The sequence below is a fragment of the Herpailurus yagouaroundi genome, unplaced genomic scaffold (assembly GCF_014898765.1).
Source record: "Herpailurus yagouaroundi ecotype Mexico unplaced genomic scaffold, PumYag 188, whole genome shotgun sequence".
Taxonomy (NCBI): domain Eukaryota; kingdom Metazoa; phylum Chordata; class Mammalia; order Carnivora; family Felidae; genus Herpailurus; species Herpailurus yagouaroundi.
In genome coordinates, this window is record NW_024412419.1 from 26,771,036 (window position 1) to 26,790,360 (window position 19,325).

Consider the following 19,325-nt stretch of genomic DNA (forward strand, 5'->3'; position numbering starts at 1 on the left):
TGTCCACTCAGTGTGTCTTGCACATAAGCGTTCATCAACAAATGTTAGTTCCCTTTATCTGGAATTCTCATCTTTGTCAGAGGCATCCTATATGCAAATATCTTTGGTGTAGAATACATCACTCTCTCTGTTAAATAATTGTACTGGTAATTTTAAAGGGGGAGATGGGGTTGCTTTAATTAAACTTTAAATGGATTCCCAACTGATCTGATTTGTACCGGTTTGTAAGGATAAAATATCTGCAACACTGCAGAGATACCTTACTTGATCAACCACAGTAAAGCGATCCTTCCTTCCTGTTAGTTGCCAGTGTACCTAATGCTTATATTTTTACTTCTCACGTTGTAGTGCTGTTATAGTATAAACTTTCTTAATGAATCCACCTAACCACTTGCCAAATTAAACATAACTCTCTAGTTCTTTTATAAACAACTCAACTTGTATATGTATATTTCTCTTCTCAATAGTTAAATTGTAAACCTGTTAAAAGTTGTGTTTGTTTCCAAATTTATTTAAGCCTCTATTGCCGTGACATAATTCAATATTACACAAACTGGATGTTTATATAACAAATTTAGAATACTTTTTTTAAAGACGCCATAAAAAAGGAATTGACTAAAACAATCAATTAATTAGGTTTACATTGAGAAACTATAAAATATACCATATACATACATATTTCCCCAGTAGAATGCCCTTCCAGCTGGGTAGAGCCCTTCCTGACTTGTGTAAGAAACATACATACTTTGATCCTATGCCAAAAATCTTTGATACTTTGATGTGGGTTTCTCTGTATTTCATTCTTTTTGTCTACTGGCTGGCTTAACTGCCGACTTAAGCCAGCATTCAGCATTTCTAGGGTTGACGTGAATCCCCAAAATAATTTGTTGGCTAAGGCTCAGTTGAGGAGTATGAATTCAATAAATTAAATTGGAAAACTGCAAGGGAGAGGAAATATTGTGTATGAATTATTATATGCAAAAGTTACTTTTATCATAGTATTTGTATGAAGTCCATTGATGTTTCTGTTATAGCATTTATATATGATAGTGTTACTTATATCAAATTCATAGCTATGCAGTAAAACACCTTCTAATTGTTTGTTAATGGACAAATAGTCTTCATGCTGTGTGCTCACTTAAGATACCCTTTTAGTAATTTTCATTTGCAAGTAACTTTCTAAAAAAATTTTTTTTAAGTTTATTAGAGAGAGCAAGCACATGCGTGCAAGAACAGGGAAGGGACGGTAGGGGGCTTTGGGGAGAGAGAGAGAGAGAGAGAGAGAGAGAGAGAGAGAGAGAGAGAATGAATCCCAAGCAGACTCTGTGCTGACAGAGCTGCCATCGTGAGGTTGTCTCACAAACCGTGAGATCATGACCTGAGCTGAAATCAAGAGTTGGACACTTAATCTACTGAGCCACCAGGTGCTCCTCATTTGCAAGCATCTTGATTGCAAAGGCATGTTTTGTTTATAAATATGCAGTAATATCAAAGAATAGTTTTCAGTTTATTTATTGAGTTACATTTTAGTGAGAATTCTGGGTGAAAAAATTCTTTCTCTTACTTTACTGTACCCAGTGTTTATTTCAGCATTTTGTTTTGTTTTGTTAACATTTATGTATTTAAAAAATTTTTTTTAACATGTATTTATTTTTTGAGAGAGGGAGCGCAAAAGGGAAAAGGGCAGAGAGAGAGAGGGAGACACAGAATCCAAAGCAGGCTCCAGGCTCCAGGCTGTCAACACAGAGCCCGATGCAGGGCTCAAACCTACGAACCGTGAGATCATGACCTGAGCCAAAGTCGGACGCTTAACCAACTGAGCCACCCAGGCTTCCCAACATTTATTTATTTTTGAGAGACAGAGAGACAGAGCATGAACAGGGGAGGGGCAGAGAGAGATAGGGAGACACAAATTCCAGAGCAGGCTCCAGGCTCTGAGCTGTCAGCACAGAGCCTGGTGCAGGGCTCGAATCAATGAACCGTGAGATTGTGACTTGGGCCAAAGTCGGATGCCTGACTGAGCCACCCAGTGCCCCCTCAGCATTTGTTTTTAACTATGTTTTGCTCAAATATAATTTCTACAACTTGATCTTTTAGAGGAGAAAATATAGTTTTAATTGGGAAGGATTTTAACTGTAAAAGTCAAATTACCAGATCACTACTAAAAAAATGTAATTAGTTTGCCAAGCATAATATATTTGTTATGTAATTATCTTTTTTATTTTTTATTTTTTAATGTATCCTATTTAACCCAATGTATCCCAAATATTATCATTTTAATATGTATCAATATAAAATTCTTTTTTTAATTTTATATTTTATTTTTTATTTTTTAAAATTTAGATCCAAATTAGTTAGCATATAGTGAAACAATGATTTCAGGAATAGATTTTTTAATGCCCCTTACCCATTTAGCCCATCCCCCCTCCCACCACCCCTCCAGTAACCCTCAGTTTGTTCTCGATATTTATGAGTCTCTTCTCTTTTGTCCCCCTCCCTGTTTTTATATTATTTTTGTTTCCCTTTCCTTATGTTCATCTGTTTTGTCTCTTAAAGTCCTCATATGAGTGAAGTCATATGATTTTTGTCTTTCTCTGACTAATTTCACTTAGCATAATACCCTCCAGTTCCATCCACGTAGTTGCAAATGGCAAGATTTCCTTCTTTTTGATTGCCCAGTAATACTCCATTGTGTGTGTGTGTGTGTGTGTGTGTGTGTGTGTGTGTGTGTGTGTGTATGCACACCATATCTTCTCTATCCATTCATCCATCGATGGACATTTGGGCTCTTTCCATACTTTGGCTGTTGTTGATAGTGCTGCTGTAAACATTGGGGTGCGTGTGTCCCTTCAAAATAGCACACCTGTATCCTGTGGATAAATGCCTAGTAGTGCAATCGCTGGGTCATAGGGTAGTTCTTTTTTTAGTTTTTGAGGAACCTCCATACTGTTTTCCAGAGTGGCTGCACCAGCTTGCATTCCCAGTGATTGTCTTTTAAGATATGAACATTACCCACATTACTTTGTATGGTTATTAATTGCAAATAATTATAGATTAAAATTCAGTATTTAATTACTAAAAGGATTTATAATTTACAGAGAAATAATTTAAAGATCTCTGATTCTTTCTGTATGATATTTCCTTGAAATATATAGGATGATTTTATGTGTCAGATTAGGCAAAGTAAGTGGATAAATTCCTTAATTGAAAATTAAATATTTGAGAGACACCTGGGCGGCTCATTTGATTGAGCATCAGACTTTGCCTCAGGTCATGATCTCATAGTTTGTGAGTTGGAGCCCTGCATTGGGCTGTCTGCTGTCAGCACAGAGAATGCCTCGGGTCCTCTGTCCGCTTCTCTCTCTTTGCCTCTCTCTAGCTTGCACTCTCTCTCAAAAATAAGCATTTAAAAAAATGTTAAATAAAATTAAATATTTGAATAATGAATGTATTTAGTTTTCACATTAGTTTTGAGTTTACTTAAATTAACACTCTGTAAACAAATATTTTATTCAATTGAGTTGAAGTTTTTGCACATTTTAGGTGTCTATTTTGTTTTTGTTTTTACTGAAATTCATCAGAGAAATAAAGTCAGCATGTGCTGATGACTCATCAGAAAAAAACAAGATACTTTTCTTTTTTTTTTTTTTTTAAGTTTTTTTTCAACGTTTTATTTATTTTTGGGACAGAGAGAGACAGAGCATGAACGGGGGAGGGGCAGAGAGAGAGAGAGAGGGAGACACAGAATCGGAAACAGGCGCCAGGCTGTGAGCCATCAGCCCAGAGCCTGACGCGGGGCTCGAACTCACGGACCGCGAGATCGTGACCTGGCTGAAGTCGGACGCTTAACCGACTGCGCCACCCAGGCGCCCCTACAAGATACTTTTCTTATATAGTGTTCATTTTCTATGTAATCTTACAGTTAGAATTGCTTAACTACCAAAAAATCATTTTAAAGTATGCATTTCTTTTGGGATATTAAATATAAATCCAGAGGAAGTAGTGATTTTGAAAATATTGTGTTTATTTATGCTGACTAAATCTTTATTTTGCTTTACATTTTGTTGGTCTTACTTTCCATATTGACTAAATTTCCCTTTCCTATATTAGGTAGATAGGTAGGAGCTTAAAGAAAACATATTTAAATACAATTTGATTATAAACAATATATTCAACATGTACGTTGAGAAAAAATATCTATGGCATTTTTGCTTTTGTGTCTTGTTTATATTGCCAAGTCATGTATGTTTTCTGGCAGTAAATCTTGGTCGTCCGTAGTCATCGCCACGCTTAGAACAAGGCATTTACTCTGGAATGTGTGCCATAGTTCTCTGGAAATGGACTTTTAAAGGATATTCTTAGAAATCATTCTTATCAGAGCTGGCTTTGGTCTTGAATGCAGCCCCATGAAAAAGATCATCAGAGTGTGGTATAGAAATAAAACAAGAACAATTACCAAGAGATGAACTATTGTCCCATGATGCCTAATATGGCCGAGATAGGCTCTTCTTTTTCTTCTTTCTTTTCTTGCTTCTTAACGTCTTCTGCTGTAATGATGAGAAAAGTACTCATTTTCCCAGAACATCTCTTGGTCTAGAAAAAAAGAAAATTGTGAAACCTCTAGGAAAGATTCCTTCCAACATGTACAGAAATAGTAAATAAATTTACTGTACTTGTTATCTTTGCATAATTTTTCAGGGTGCATTTCTATTTTATTCTGTTAACATGAGAGAAAATGATAGAAAATGAATATATTTTAGTAGAACTTCTAATCTATTATCAACAGTTCGATAGGATAAGAAAATATAATGAAAAGGTAAACATTAGATCTGCCATTTATATATGTTCTATATTTAGTAACTCTAAATTTTTTTTTTCAACGTTTATTTATTTTTGGGACAGAGAGAGACAGAGCATGAACGGGGGAGGGGCAGGGAGAGGGGGAGACACAGAATCGGAAACAGGCTCCAGGCTCTGAGCCATCAGCCCAGAGCCTGACGCGGGGCTCGAACTCACGGACCGCGAGATCGTGACCTGGCTGAAGTCGGACGCTTAACCAACTGCGCCACCCAGGCGCCCCTGTAACTCTAAATTTTATTTTCAAATATTCTATCTATATCTAGCTAAGCTGACATACATGTGAATCGCAGTCAGTTGGTCTGATATGTGTATATAATCACTGCATATTTTAGCCTAAAATAATGAAGGTTCTAAATGTCAGATTTTTAAAATAATAAAAAGATGTGTTCCTTACTCTACATTGCATCAGGAATAAAGTATTATCAGATATCCTGCATAGTCCACAGTGGTGATGAATGGATTTTTTTCTCTTCGTGGAGAGCTTCCGCTTGTACTCAAGGAAAGAAAAGTGAGCAGAGCCTGGACAGGCTTCATACTCAAGATGACAGATATTTTCATTGTATCCAGGGGGAGGGGTCTTCTCCAGTAGTAATCCATGTAAATTTCACTGTAACTGTTTGGTATAAATTGATAGCCTCTACCAGTAGTAATCAAGTGGTAAATGTGTTCCATGTTTCTTTTGGCTTTTATACATGCTGAATGGTGCTTCAGAAAAATGGTGACTACTTATGAATTTTCTGTCTGATGAATCTTAAAACTCTTCTGTTTCTTTTCAGCTATTTGAACATCCTTTTCTGTGTTGAAGTGTAATTTCAAATACAGAAAATGAGAATTCTGTTTTTATATCTTGTACTAGTCACTACTTTCAAATTAGAAAATTTCTCTTACCGGAATAATTATAGTAATGTCACACACCTCTATCTGTAGTTGTTAACTCCAAGGTACTTTTCAAGCATTGCATAATTCAGCAACCAGGGAACTTCCGAGCATCAGAAGGATAGTGACTTTGTTTAGTAATAAGCAGTAACATTGAACATGCACTTGGCACTTTATGAATAATGATGGAGCTGTAAGCCACTGTTGCAGACATGGGGTTGCATAACAGCGTTGTGCCCCTGCTCTTTCTTTGTCAGCTGGTCATATTTAATCCTTTAATAACAGTGAAGTATGCAGGTAAAAAAGAGCAAAGTATAAAGATAATCTAAGGTTTTCTGATGAAGCTCTTATTGACAGAAATGGGACTAAGGAATTCAAGATGGAAACAGTTGCTTTGTGTTACAGTTTTTCAAGTAATTTTTTTAATTTTAATTTTATTTTTTTCATTTTACTTTATTTTTTAATTTATTCATTTATTTTTGAGAGACAAAGCATACGAGTAAGCAAGAGGCAGAGAGGGAGGGAGTGAGAGAGAGAGAGAATCCCACAAAGTTCAGAGAGAGAGGGAGAGAGAGTCTGGAGCCTGGAGTGGGGCTTGAGCTCACCTGATGCGGGGCTGGAATTCATGAACTGTGAGATCATGACCTGAGTCGAAGTCGGATGCTTAAACCGACTGAGTCACCCAGGCGCCCTGCTTTGTTTTGTATATTAACAAGAAAGTTTTTATTAAGAGTTTGTTACATTTATTGACTCCTTTGTTCACTGACTATCCATCCACGTTAGTTTTAAAAGTGCATACCAAAAAAAACATGACATAAATTAGCTTTTCCTTAGTTTTCTCCTCTCTGGCCATATTCAGAAATAAATCTTTTTTTAAAAAACACAAATAATACAAAATGAGTTATTAATTAATAACCATGTTCTAAGTTCCAGACATAAGTGTAGATTGCCGGATATGTTAATATCTCTTAGAATTTGACATTAAAATTAACGCACTTGTTTATGTAACTAATTATTATCAGGAAAAAAGCAAACATATAAAAACTTGACATTTTAAGAGCAAAATACATAAGAAATGATACAGTAATGAAATTTAAAGTTCTTTGTAAATCGGACCCAGAGTTTTATGTCTCACACTGTTAAAACGATTCTCAATCTCATTGTCCGTTGCTTATTACCTTGTCTCCACAGCTTTTGCTTCCATTTCTGATTTGAAGAGAATATATTTTATTTTCATAATTTAAGATTCTCAGTTGTCCCTTCCCACTGCTAACTTAATTGAATGAAATGTCATTTGAATAAAAGGAAGTACCATGTTTCATTTACTTAAAAGAGCTGTTTTGTTTTCTCTATTCCCATTTATTTTTAGATTTAAAAAAATTTTAATTAACAGTCATACATGTGCTTGCAAATTTGTCATATCTTTTTTCCCAACTCCTTTTTATTGAGTTTTAGCATGCTGAGCTGGCCTCGGCATTATTCTTATAATGGACAGGTGGTTTCTTATTTTGTGGTTTTTCCTGTTTTTTTTGTAACTTATAACCATTTAATAATTATTATTTTAAAAAATCATTGTGCCCTGGGGTGCCTAGGTGGCTCAGTTTGTTAAGCATCTGACTTCAGCCTAGTAGGTCATGATCTCGCAGTTTGTGAGTTCGAGCTTCACATCAGGCTCTGTGCTGACAGCTCAGAGCTGAGCCTGCTTCAGATTCTGTGTCTTCCTCTCTGCCTCTCCTCCACTCATGCTCACTTGCTCTCTCGCTCTCTCTCTTTCTCTCTCTCTCTCTCTCTCTCTCAAAAATAAACATTAAAAAGCATTTTTTTTCAATCATTGTCTTGGGTTAGTTATATTCTTGTATAAAATACTATGGTTTTTTTGTAGCTTGTTTTTTAAACTAATTTACTTTATTTTGGGGTGCTCCTGGATGGCTCACTTGGTTAAGTGACCAACTCTGGATTTCAGTTCAGGTCATGATCTCATGCTTCTTGAGTTTGAGCCCCGTATCAAACTCAGCAATGACAGCATGGAGTCGGCTTGGAATTCTGTCTTTCCCTCTTTCTCTGTCCTGCCCTGGCGTATGCGCACACTCTCTCCTTAAAACGTATAAGCCAAAAAAATGTGTGTGTGTGTGTGTGTGTGTGCGCGCGCGTGCACCGTGCTTTTTAAAGCAGTTGTACAGCTTTACTTAAACATTGAGTTCTGTATTTTCCCTCTCTCTTCTACTCAGTATCCTCTGTTACTTCTATCTTGCATTAGTGTGGTACATGTTACAATTGATGGAATAATAATGATACATTGTTTTTAACTAAAGTCAGTAGTTTACATTAGTGTTCACTCTCTCTTGGACATTTCTGTGGATTTTGACAAATGCATAGTGTCCTGCATTCCACCATTATAGTATCACACAAAGTAGATTCCACTCACTTCCCTAAGAAACTCCCTGTGTTCCCCCCTATTCATCCCAGACTGTCCCTCATCCCCCAAAACCTCTGGTAACTTTTTTACAGGCTCCAGTTTTTCCTTTTCCAAAATGTCATATAGTTGGAATTATACAGTATATAACCTTGTCAAATTGGCTTTCACTGAGTAATTCTTTTGCTGAGCAACATGTATTTGAGTTTCCTCCATGTCATTTTGTGACTTGAAAGCTTGGATAGTCAACAATTTAACAGTTCACCTTTTGAAAGACATCTTGCTTGTTTCCAGGTCTTGGCAGTTATGAATAAAGCCGCTGTAAATCTTCATGTACAGATTTTTGTTAAATTTTTTGTTCCATTGATCTATTTGTTATTTTGCCAATACTACATTATCTTGATTATCGTTAACTTTATAGTGAGTCTTAAAGTCTGCTTTTAGCAGCTCTTTGACTTCTTTTTAAGTATTATACTGGCTATTTTGAGTATTTTGCCTTTCTGTATAAATTTTAGAATTGGTTGGTACCCACAAAATAAGTTACTGGGGTTTTTGTTGTAATTTATACTCTTCTTTTTCTCTTTGAATGTTACAAGGAAGCAGGCTAGGAAGAATAAAACACTGTGTGCTGTACTTCATTAAATGAGTTTATAAAATAGCACAATTGGAAATCTTTGGATAACTGGCCATATTTATATCAGTGTAAATTCTAATGTGTCCAGTACTTAAGTGTAGAAATGGAAGCTATTCAGAATTTTAGTGGAAGATGGAAGATAAGCTTAAGCTTCATTTCTTTTGCTGGCTCCGAGACGAAAGAAGCTGTATAAGTCACATTTGTGTCTCTCTCTTCATATATTTGAAAACTAAGATGACATATTAGGGAAAATGTTCATAAAACTTTTTCTTTTCCTCATATACAAAGCAGTATTATAAAGCAATTGAAAAAAATAAATACCCCAGAAGGAAAAAGTGGAAATGGTATGTGAATAAATAATTAAGAAGTTTTTCATAACAGTTCTATTGAGGATACTTCACTTACTGTCCAATTCATGTACTTTTGATGAGTTTTGACATATTCACAGGTGCAGCCATCACCACCTTTAGAGAGGGATTACTTCTAGAATTAGTTTGTGGTTTCAGTGAATTGTTGATAATGCAATCAGAGTCATTTCCTGTATTACTGAGTTATATTCCAATTTTAGAAAGGAAAGTGACTACACTGTTTATAATTGCTATTTTCATTTGGGGATTAGCAGTCAGTGTACTGTAATTTATACCTTTATTCTTAAAAATTGATCTGTGAGAAGTTACTGTTACACTGTTTGGAAATGTGCTTTTTCATTTTAAAATTTCCTTTGTCAAATTATTTCTTCATATTCTTTGGATCAAATAGTTTATATTTCAGAACATTTTAGGTTTAGTTCAGTAGGGCTGTTTTCTTTTAATAAAAACACAATATTGCCTCAATTATTTTAAGAACAAAATTGGTGTTTATTTTTAGTCGTGTTGATTAACCTGGCTAAGTGTCTTGTTATTAAACCTCTAAGACAGTTTTGTGGATATATGATAACCTCCTGTCACTTTACTGTTTGGAGTCATTTCAGTGTGATGTGATTTGGTATATAATTTAGTTTACTGCTTCTGTAATGTGAGATTATATGTTACTAATTACTTAGAAAAAACCATGCTTTGTTGTATTAGATTTAATTTTTCCAGCAGTAGAATGTTGCATAGCAATGGAGGATGAATTATCTGGAGGTAATGTAATGTGGAGCATAAATTGCATTCATAAAATTTTATTCAAAAGACAGTAAGGAAAAACACCATTGTCTGTTGCTTATTCTGTGACAAGATCATAGCTGAAGTGTTTATATATCTTAAGTTCTTTAAATCATCTATGTGTTATCAAGTTTTATGACCTAGTAATTACTAAATTATCTCCTTTTGTCAATAAAATATTTACTGCATGACGGATACTCTGATAAACCATTATAAAATAGTTCAAACTGGTATATGATGAAAAGTAATTCACCCTGATATTTGCCCCCCCCCCCAACCCTAGTTCTTCTTTCTAGGTGAAAGTACCGTTAATTAATATTATCAGTATTCTGTATCTAACTATATAAGTATATCCAGTACATGTATGTATCACTGGTTTTTAAATAAACCTGAAACAAAGTATTCATGCTGTTTTAAATGTAATCTAGAGATTATTTCTTTCACTCTATATGATATCTACACCTCGCAGAGAAAGACTCATCTCTTTGGGTAGAGCCCATACCCACATAGTTTTCATGGCTTATGTAGGTAAGCATAATATAAGGACTTTGACATTTGAAGAAGGTATTATCTGAGAGAATTTTTCACTATGATGGAAACATTCTAGATGTTTCACTCTGATGGAAACATTCTGTTGTCCAATATGGAGTCATGTGAATGTTGATCACTTGAAATGTGGCTAGTACAGTTAAGGACAGAATTTTTAATTCTTTCCATTTTAATTAAAGTTAAATAGCCATGTGTGGCTGGTGGTTACCCTATTGAACAACACAGGAGGCATCACAGTATAATGAAAAAGCTCTAGAGTTAAATGTACCTCAATGTCATTGTTCTTGCTATTTTCTATTTAGCTGATGGTACATGTTATTAAATCTTAGCTTCTCATACACACAATGAGGACTGTAGTTCCTTTTTCTAAAAGTTATACACACACAGAATATCGTGTAGAAAAAGGATTAGATGTATGTATACCAAAGTGATATGCCTGGTGAATGAGTGGACAAGGAGAGAAATGGTCAAAGTAGACTGTAGCCTTATCAGCAGTGTTTTACGATTTGTCAGGATAATCAGTGTGAGATGTTACTCATGTATATAACATTTATGTTTAGAAATTCATCTTTTTCCTCTAAGTATTCCTATGTAGTTTCCCAGCTATAAAAAAGCAAATATATTTGAGTTTCTTTTTACATAAATGTCATCTTTATGTATTATTTTACAACTAAGTTCACTCAAGTATAGGTATAGTAGATCTATATTCTTTTCAAATTCTACATAGGATACAATCATTTAGATATTATTTGTGTATTTAGTCCTTTATTGCTCTTAGGGTGCTTCCTACCTTCAGTATTATATGCTGTAAAAACAGTATTATATTAATCACCCTTGTTTTATAGGTGTATAGTAAATGGTATTGCTAAGTCATAGAATATGGGCATTAAATAGTGCCAGATTGGTTATCAGGTTGCATATATATCTGTTTATGGAAGTCTGGCTTTCTCATATCCTCACAAGAATTAATGTTGTATTTTATGCCTATTGATTAGTAACTTTGGGTTTTAACTTGGATTTCCTTGAAAACTGGAGTGTACTGTTATACCATAAAATTGTAGTAAGCTGTAACATTAGGTCATAGGTTGGAAAAAAGGCTTTAAACCTAACCAAGTATGTATGGAAATTTTATGTATGATTAAGATGGAGAGTAAAATTTCAAAGGAAGGCCAGAATGAGCAGTCCTACTTTCCTGCCTCTGTCCTCTGCATCACCATCGGAAGGTGTGGAACGAGGACCGACTCCTCCATCACTCTGAAGAGCCTCCCTATTTGTCATCAGACCGTCACAACTGATTTTATAGAGTTGAGAATTCCTATGCCGCATCTCCCCATACTCTAATCTCAGTATAGGTCTGTGGGCAGTGAAGCAATTTCTGCCTCCAGTAGGTACTCCTCCACTTCTCCTTCCCGGTTTCAGTCTTTGTGTGTGTAGCAGTCAGAGTCCCTGTTAGCATCTGAAAAATTTTTTTTACTCATTTGCCCTCTACATAGAACGTAAGCTACATGAGAGCAGGGATTTTTGTTTATTTTCTTCACTGCTGTATTCTCAGCCTGTCAAGCAGCATGTTTTCAGTGAATATGTATGGCATAACTTTATTCGGTAACTGGGATGGGAAAAAAGTTGTTAGGGTATCTGGCCAGCTTAGTAGAACACGCAACCCTTGATCTCAGGGTCATGAGTTCAAGCCCCACACTGAGTGTAGAGCTTACTTTAAAAAAAAAAAAAAAAAAAAAAGAGTCTCGCTGTTGTGGGATTGAGCCTGAGACAGGCTCTATGCTGGGTGGAGCCTTTTTGGAGATGCTCTCTCACTCTCTGCAGGCATTCTCTCTCTCTCTCTCAAAATAAATAAATACACTTAAAAAAAACAGTTGCGGTTTGCACTGTCAGTGCAGAGCCCCATATACAGGGCTTAGTCTCACAAACCATGAGATCATGACCTGAGCTAAAATGAGTCAGCCACTTAACCGACTGAACCACGTAGGTGCCCCTGTTAAAGTCTTTATCTCACATGATCACAAAAGTAAATTCCACTTGGAAGAAAACTACAAAACCTAGCAAAACAACTTATAAAAATTGTAGATGTGGTATATGTTCTTAGAGTGGGGCATTTATTCTTCGATACATGTGCTTTTAAGAAAACCTTGGAGGGGTGCTTGGGTGGCTAGGTCAGTTAAGCATCAGGCTCCACCCTGAGCATGGAACCTGCTTAAGATTCACCTCTCCCTCAAGCACCGCACACATGCGCGCTCAATCTCTCTCTCAAAAAAATAAATAAAACATTTGAACTAATGATTATTATACTTAGCACGTGGTGCTTCATAAACATCAGCATTAGCTCATTTACCAAGTAACCAATCAATCTTAAGATCTGAGTAGAAGCTACATGGCTGTGGACTTTTATATTGCACATGTTCTCATTTTATGCTTTTCCCTTTCCTTTTACAGTTCTTGATATGGCAAGACACGTGCCACTCTATCGAGCTCTGCTGGAATTGCTCCGGGCCATTGCTTCTTGTACGTCCATGGTGCCCCTACTGTTGCCTCTTTCTACAGAGAATGGTGAAGAGGAAGAAGAACAGTCAGAGTGCCAGACTTCTGTTGGTACATTATTAGCCAAAATGAAGACGTGTGTTGATACCTACACCAACCGTTTAAGGTAGTATACTTGGTTCATTGCTCTTGATTGTGCCCCTAAGAATCTTTTGAAACTAACTTTGTGGGTTTTCTTAAATGACATGTGCTGATTAAACACATATGCACACAAGCAAGATATAAAACTACAAAGAAAAAGTATCCACCAAATCCTACACTCAGAAACATTTATTTACATTGGCTTATCAGACATCTGCTTGTGCAATCTTAGGGCTTTAGGTATAGAGTTTTTCTTAAATTCTGTCATATTGTACTGATTATACAGATGGATGCTAGTTTTAGTCCATATTGAGGACAAAGACACCTTTCAGTGTCTGTAAATACATTTGGGCTGACATTGTTTTTAATACTACCAATTATGCATAGCATAGAGATGCTATGTTTTACTTAACCATCTGTTAGTGGACATTTGGGCTTTTTTCATTTTATAAACTCAGACATATGTCTTTTGAGGCTTGTAGAAATCTCCACACAGTAGATTCATAGAAATAGAATTGTTGGATTTATGGATTACTCCTATTTCATTGTGATACATGCTATAATTCATGCTATAATCTTTTTTTAGAAGTGAGAAGATTCAGTATTTATTTCTCAAAGTTATAATAAAGTTAGTATTTATCTTCTTGGTAAATTTAATTATTTAATGAATGTTTGGCTTAAGTTTATACCTCATTAGATTCAGATGATGAGTTCTGAAAACAAAAACTCTTTTTAAGTTACCTGGCAAACCTTTTTCTTTCTCTTAGCAGAATCTGTTCAGTGGTTATCCGTTTTACGTAGATGGCCAAATTCTGGTTTTTAGAGCATTTATACTGCAAATGGGAGTTTATTCTTTTGTCAGTGGTCTTTTGAGTCAATTAATGTTCTTTACCATCTTTACGATATATTCTACCTATTCTCACGTATTTTTTTAAGATAATAAATTTGAGAAACACAGTAGACGTCAAGCAATGGCAGAGATTTGGTCACTGGAAGAATAATTTTTCAGGGAGGAGTCAGCTGCTGAGATAATCCTGAATGTTCATTTATTATATTGTCACTATCACTTTTAAAGCTAGTGGCTCACTACCAGGCAGTAAAAATCATAATTTGGACAAAAGATTAAAGAAGAGCCAGTTGGTGGAAACAAAAGAGCTGTAGGTTCATACTACTCTTTCACCAGGGAAGGACAATGTAAAGGTATATTTTCTTTGATAGTGAGAGAGTTTCTGTTGTAGAAAAGAGAACATTATGTTTGGTCCCAACCTTCATCGTGTCAGAAATCTAACTGGTAATGTAGGCAGCTGGTATAATTACATAAACAAGGTGTCATGTCATAATTGAACTGAAGGTCTAATTTTCTAATTGAGCTAATGTCTCATTGAGAAACTTCTAATTGATCATCCCATCTCTACCCTGGTCATCTCTGTTCCTTATTGTACAATAAACATACAGTTCTTGACAAAGCATTTAATACAAAATATGCAGAGCTTTTGAGTATTTTTAGGGGGAATCTTGCCCTGTGTTTTTTTAGAGGGATCTTGCCCTGTGTTTCTGTACCTCATATTTTTGTGTTTTGAGATGTATTGAAATTTTTTACGAAATGTAGTGTTTTTTCCCAGGAGTATTCTATTTCTTAGATGAAAAAATTGCATAAAGATTAGGAATGTAGTTATAATTATCACTTTCATTAAAAATAATAATCACAAATTTATGACAGTCTAAATGTGAAAATAAGACCATTAAAATATGGACAACTCTATATTATGTATTTCCTTAAGCTATAATTTCTGTTGGATCCTGCAAAAATGAAGTTACAGTGTATTGAGTTCTAAGGTAATTACAGAAGATGCAGTGATTGGAATTAGTATGCCTAGAGTAGCCTTTTTGTTGCTTTTCCTAAGTTAATATATTTCCTGCCTCCATAACATACGCAGTATAATTTTTTAAAAGTAAACTTGACTTCTGTATAAACTGTATTCATGATTCACTGTAAAAATTTAATTTCAGATAGATAATAACAAGTGTCATTTGACTGGAGCTTTGGTTTTCTGCTTTTCCTACTGGAAAAAAAAAATTATTCTTCAAATGCTTTCCTTCCTTCTTCAGTAAGAAAAAAATGGTACTTCACACTCTAAATTTTCTATCACCAAAACATGTATGTAAAAGATCATAATGACTGTTCAGAGCTCATTTTATTTATGTTGTTTTATCTTTATGGTGACTCTGCAATAGCTATTTTTAATAGCTCTGCTTTAGTAATGTAGAAACAATGCTAGTGAGTTTTACCTTAGGATTTGAGTATTCTTCTTAGTCAAGATTGTTCATGATATCTGTTATATTTTACAGCCTCTGTTAGAAAAAGAAACCATCAAAGACATACATGTTATAACATCCCTACTTGCCTTTTGAGGTTTGGTACATTGAGAATTCATTTTCCACTTCACACAGAGAGGGTAAAATCTATTCTCTTCCAGACTGTCAAGACCTAAGATGTATTTCTTTTTATATTTTCATAATGATAGAACTTTAATAAAGTGAGCAGAATTGTCCAGTTTCCTTAAAGAGTTTATACCCACAGAAATTGGCTAAGTTCAATTTTAACACTGTTTGAAAGTATAAAACTTCCCCTCTCCCCACCTGCCTACTTGATCCCAACTGCATTTTTTTTTTTTTTTTAACCAGGATACTTTTGAGAAAACAATGGTCAAGGCAAATATGTTCTGTTCATTGATCACTTTTAGTATATGTTTTGTGGCATTATCAGGGTTTGGAGCTGTGACTTTAAAAATAATGTGTAGGTGTACCTTCGCTCAGAAAATGTTTATGTTCTTTTTGTCTCTGCTCTCAATAAAAAATGTAAGGATGAATAAAGTACATCTTTTTAGTATGGTTTTTTTTTTTTTAAGTTAAAGCAAGTACTTATTATGTTTATATATTTTATTTATATACTTTATTTCCTCATTTTTCCCTCGTTATGCCTTGTTAACTTCTCATATGTTACTTTTTTTAAACCAAGCATACACAAAGGGAATGCAGTTTTTCACCTTCGAATGAAATTTGTATCATTTATATGTGACCATTTGTTTATCTTAAATAAAAAAAAAAAATAGATTTGCTGTGCACTCTGCAGGTCCCTAGATGATGGTCGTGGTTACATGTAATGATTTTCATTAAAGTTATTTCTTCTGTATATATTTACAATTTTTATCTCCCTTTTGTGGATGAGAGAAATGAGAATGTTTTGCCCCAGTACTGAAAGGAAGTTATTCTCCTGCCGGGAATAACCTGACTGAGATTATTCTGTCCCAGCTGATTTTGATCTCAAAATTCAAAGAGTGAAGGAGATGATATAGGTGAGCCGACTCTGCCCCACCCACACTTTGAACCCTTCTGTAAGAGGAAACAGAAAGATACTGTTAAGAAACTGAAAAGGCACATCATTTACCTAATTTGTGCAGTAGAAATTTGTGATTATATTTAGGAGTAAGTAGGAATTAGCTAAATGAAGTGTGCAGTGGCCTGCTATACCAAACTGGGAATAATGTTAGCAGTGAAAGAAAGTATCGCATGTTCAGGGAAACCTGAAGAAATTTGGTGTGACTAGGTATGGTGTATGCGTGGGAGATGAAACTAGAGATGAAAACAGGAGCTAGAAGGTGAAGAGGGGTGTATTTACAGTTACTTGCTCTTAAATGTGATGAGCTACTGAAAGGATTTCAGAGATCTGATCGGATTTGCATTACCCACTTTCTGTGTACCCAAAGGCTCGAGCAAGAGTGACTGCTTAGAGGAGGAACTTGAGTTGTTGGCACAGTGGCACGACACCGTGGGAATGCCTTTTACACCTACTAGTTCTGTAATTACTGAGCTGTTGTTATTATATGTGAGATATAATTATATATGCATGTATATATCAATGCACACACATACATATATCTGAAAAGTAGCTTCTGAATCTTAATTTTTAAAGTAATAGACTCTGAGGCATGTTTCAGATTTCCTTCGATTATAATTATACCTGAATTAAAACAATGATCTCTTGTAGGTGAGGATAGTTTGATGACTGGTGGGATTGATATTTAGTGAAACCAGAGCACCACTCGGGGAATGAATGTACTTCTAGCTTACTACATTCCTCTTTCCTGGCTTGAAGTTGACATTCCTTAGGCAGTTGTTAAATATTGACTGTACAGTTTGCATTAAGAGCTTCCTAAAGATGATAATATTCTAGTATTCTTTTATTCATGATTCTATATTTTTATTACTTACCTCCTTTCCTAACCTGTCCTTTCAAGATTCACAGTTTATAATAACTGCATAGGGTTAATTTGAGTCTAATGGTTAACATAGACAAACTGATTAATATTGTTGTAGACTGATTTTTAGTAAGCTTTTTAGATTAAGACAAATCAGGGATTAGGAAGCACAAATGAATGGCCAAAGTGTATCACTTCAAAATAGAGAATTTTACATTCAACACTTTCCTGCTTTTGTCTGAAATAGACAAGATTAAAGGTAATTAGGTATCAGGATTTTTTCAGAAATTGATTTTTTTAAAATATAGATGATATAGGGGCACCTGGGTGGCTCATTCAGTTAAGATCCAACTCTTGATTTTGGCTCAGATCATGATCTCACGATTCTTGAGATTTTTTGAGATGGAGCCCCACGTGGCCTCTGTGCTCACAACTGGGAGCCTGCTTGGGATTCTCACCCCCCACCCCCACCCACACCCCCACCCCACACCCGCCCTTCCCTCCTCCCCTGCTCACACTGTCTCTCTCTCTTTCAAAATAAATGAAATATAGATGACATGTTTTGTACATTAGTTCTGTAGCAATTTTAAAGCACACTTCAACTGTGCCTGTAAGTTATGTAATACAATTTTCTACTTAGGTCATTTTCTTCCATTATGTATTACTTAAAACCTAAATAATATTGGAGCGTTTCATGATGCTACCATTAGGAAATTGTGTAGTTTTTTTCTTGTTCATTTGAAACTTTTTATAATAATTTCAGTGAAAACGGGGAAATGGTTAAACTGTAAATAGTGGTGCTATTTAATTTTGCCTCAATAATAGAGTTTATTACTTTATTTCAGAGACATTATTCAAAAGCCACTTTAGTCATCACTTCAATAGAACAAAGGATTTCAAAAGTGATAAAGAGCTCCATTTCCTTTACTTGTCTCCTGCGATATACTAGGCACCTGTGAAGAGCAAAAAGTTGAATATTCATCCACACAAGATTAACACTCTAAGTGGAATTAACTCCCTTCGTGGTGGTTAAAATTTTTCATTACCATAAACATTCCATTTCTCAGAAAAACCTTTTTCTTTTTGGCCTAATGCAGAAAAAGTTTACTGGCTTCTCATTTATTTTCTACACAACGTCTTAATTTCTGGCTTTTTTCTTCAGTTTGATGATTTAATGATTTTTGTGGTTAATACTTATAATTTTTAGGCCTACAAGCAGTGGGAAGAAATAGTTCCCTAGGGATCGAGAGAGAGAGCGAGAGAGAGAGAGAGAGAGAGAGAGATGGAGAGGAAGTGCATTGAGAATGACGGTGTGTCAAAAGTAGAGGGCCAAAGATGTATATACAAGGTGTAAGCAATGTTACCCACGTGCCAAAGACAGTCTGTGATTAGATACTCATTGATGTATAAGTCCAAAGTCACTACCACTTAACTTTATACCAATTATAAAAGATCGGAATCTGGTGAAAGTGAATTTTCATAACTGTCAGATTGATTGTATTCCTTTTGTTCTGCCAGTTTGAAGTATTTTTGCTTAGTATAGTATTTGTGTTACAGCCTCTGTGCTTTCATTGATTTCCTTTTTTGTTTCTTGAGAATTATCCAAACTGCTTTAAATAATGGATTGAGTTTTAATAAATTTAGAGTAGCATGTAGTCATATAAAAATACAAAGAAGTAATAGAACTTTAACTTCTGTGGAGTGTATACAGTTTCAGAAGTTTTTAAATGTGTATTTATTAGTTTCCCCTGCTGTATGCAGTAGGCAAGAAAATATTTCTTACCGTTGCTTGAAAGAGAATGAAACTACTGCTTAAGAGTTTAACATTAAAAACTTACTAATAGGTTATAAATATGCACATTGCTCCCCGTCTCCTGATGCCTATGTTGTTCATTATTAAAAACAAAAATTTTTAGGGGTGCCTGGGTGGCTCAGTCAGTTAACCTCTGACTTCA

The 19,325-nt window shown here is 35.1% G+C and overlaps 1 protein-coding gene across 13 annotated transcripts in view; it reads left to right on the plus strand.

The window, feature by feature from the left end:
- The window catches only part of BIRC6 (baculoviral IAP repeat containing 6), a 225,633-nt gene that overhangs the window by 172,261 nt on the left and 34,047 nt on the right, over positions 1-19,325 (plus strand). For all 13 annotated transcript variants that reach the window (XR_005797250.1, XM_040496471.1, XM_040496472.1 and 10 more), the window contains one exon: positions 12,926-13,136. Coding sequence is in view for 12 of the 13 variants with exons in the window: in XM_040496471.1 (XP_040352405.1) it covers positions 12,926-13,136 (211 nt within the window). In the remaining variant the exon portion in view is untranslated. The remainder of the gene's footprint in view (positions 1-12,925; positions 13,137-19,325) is intronic.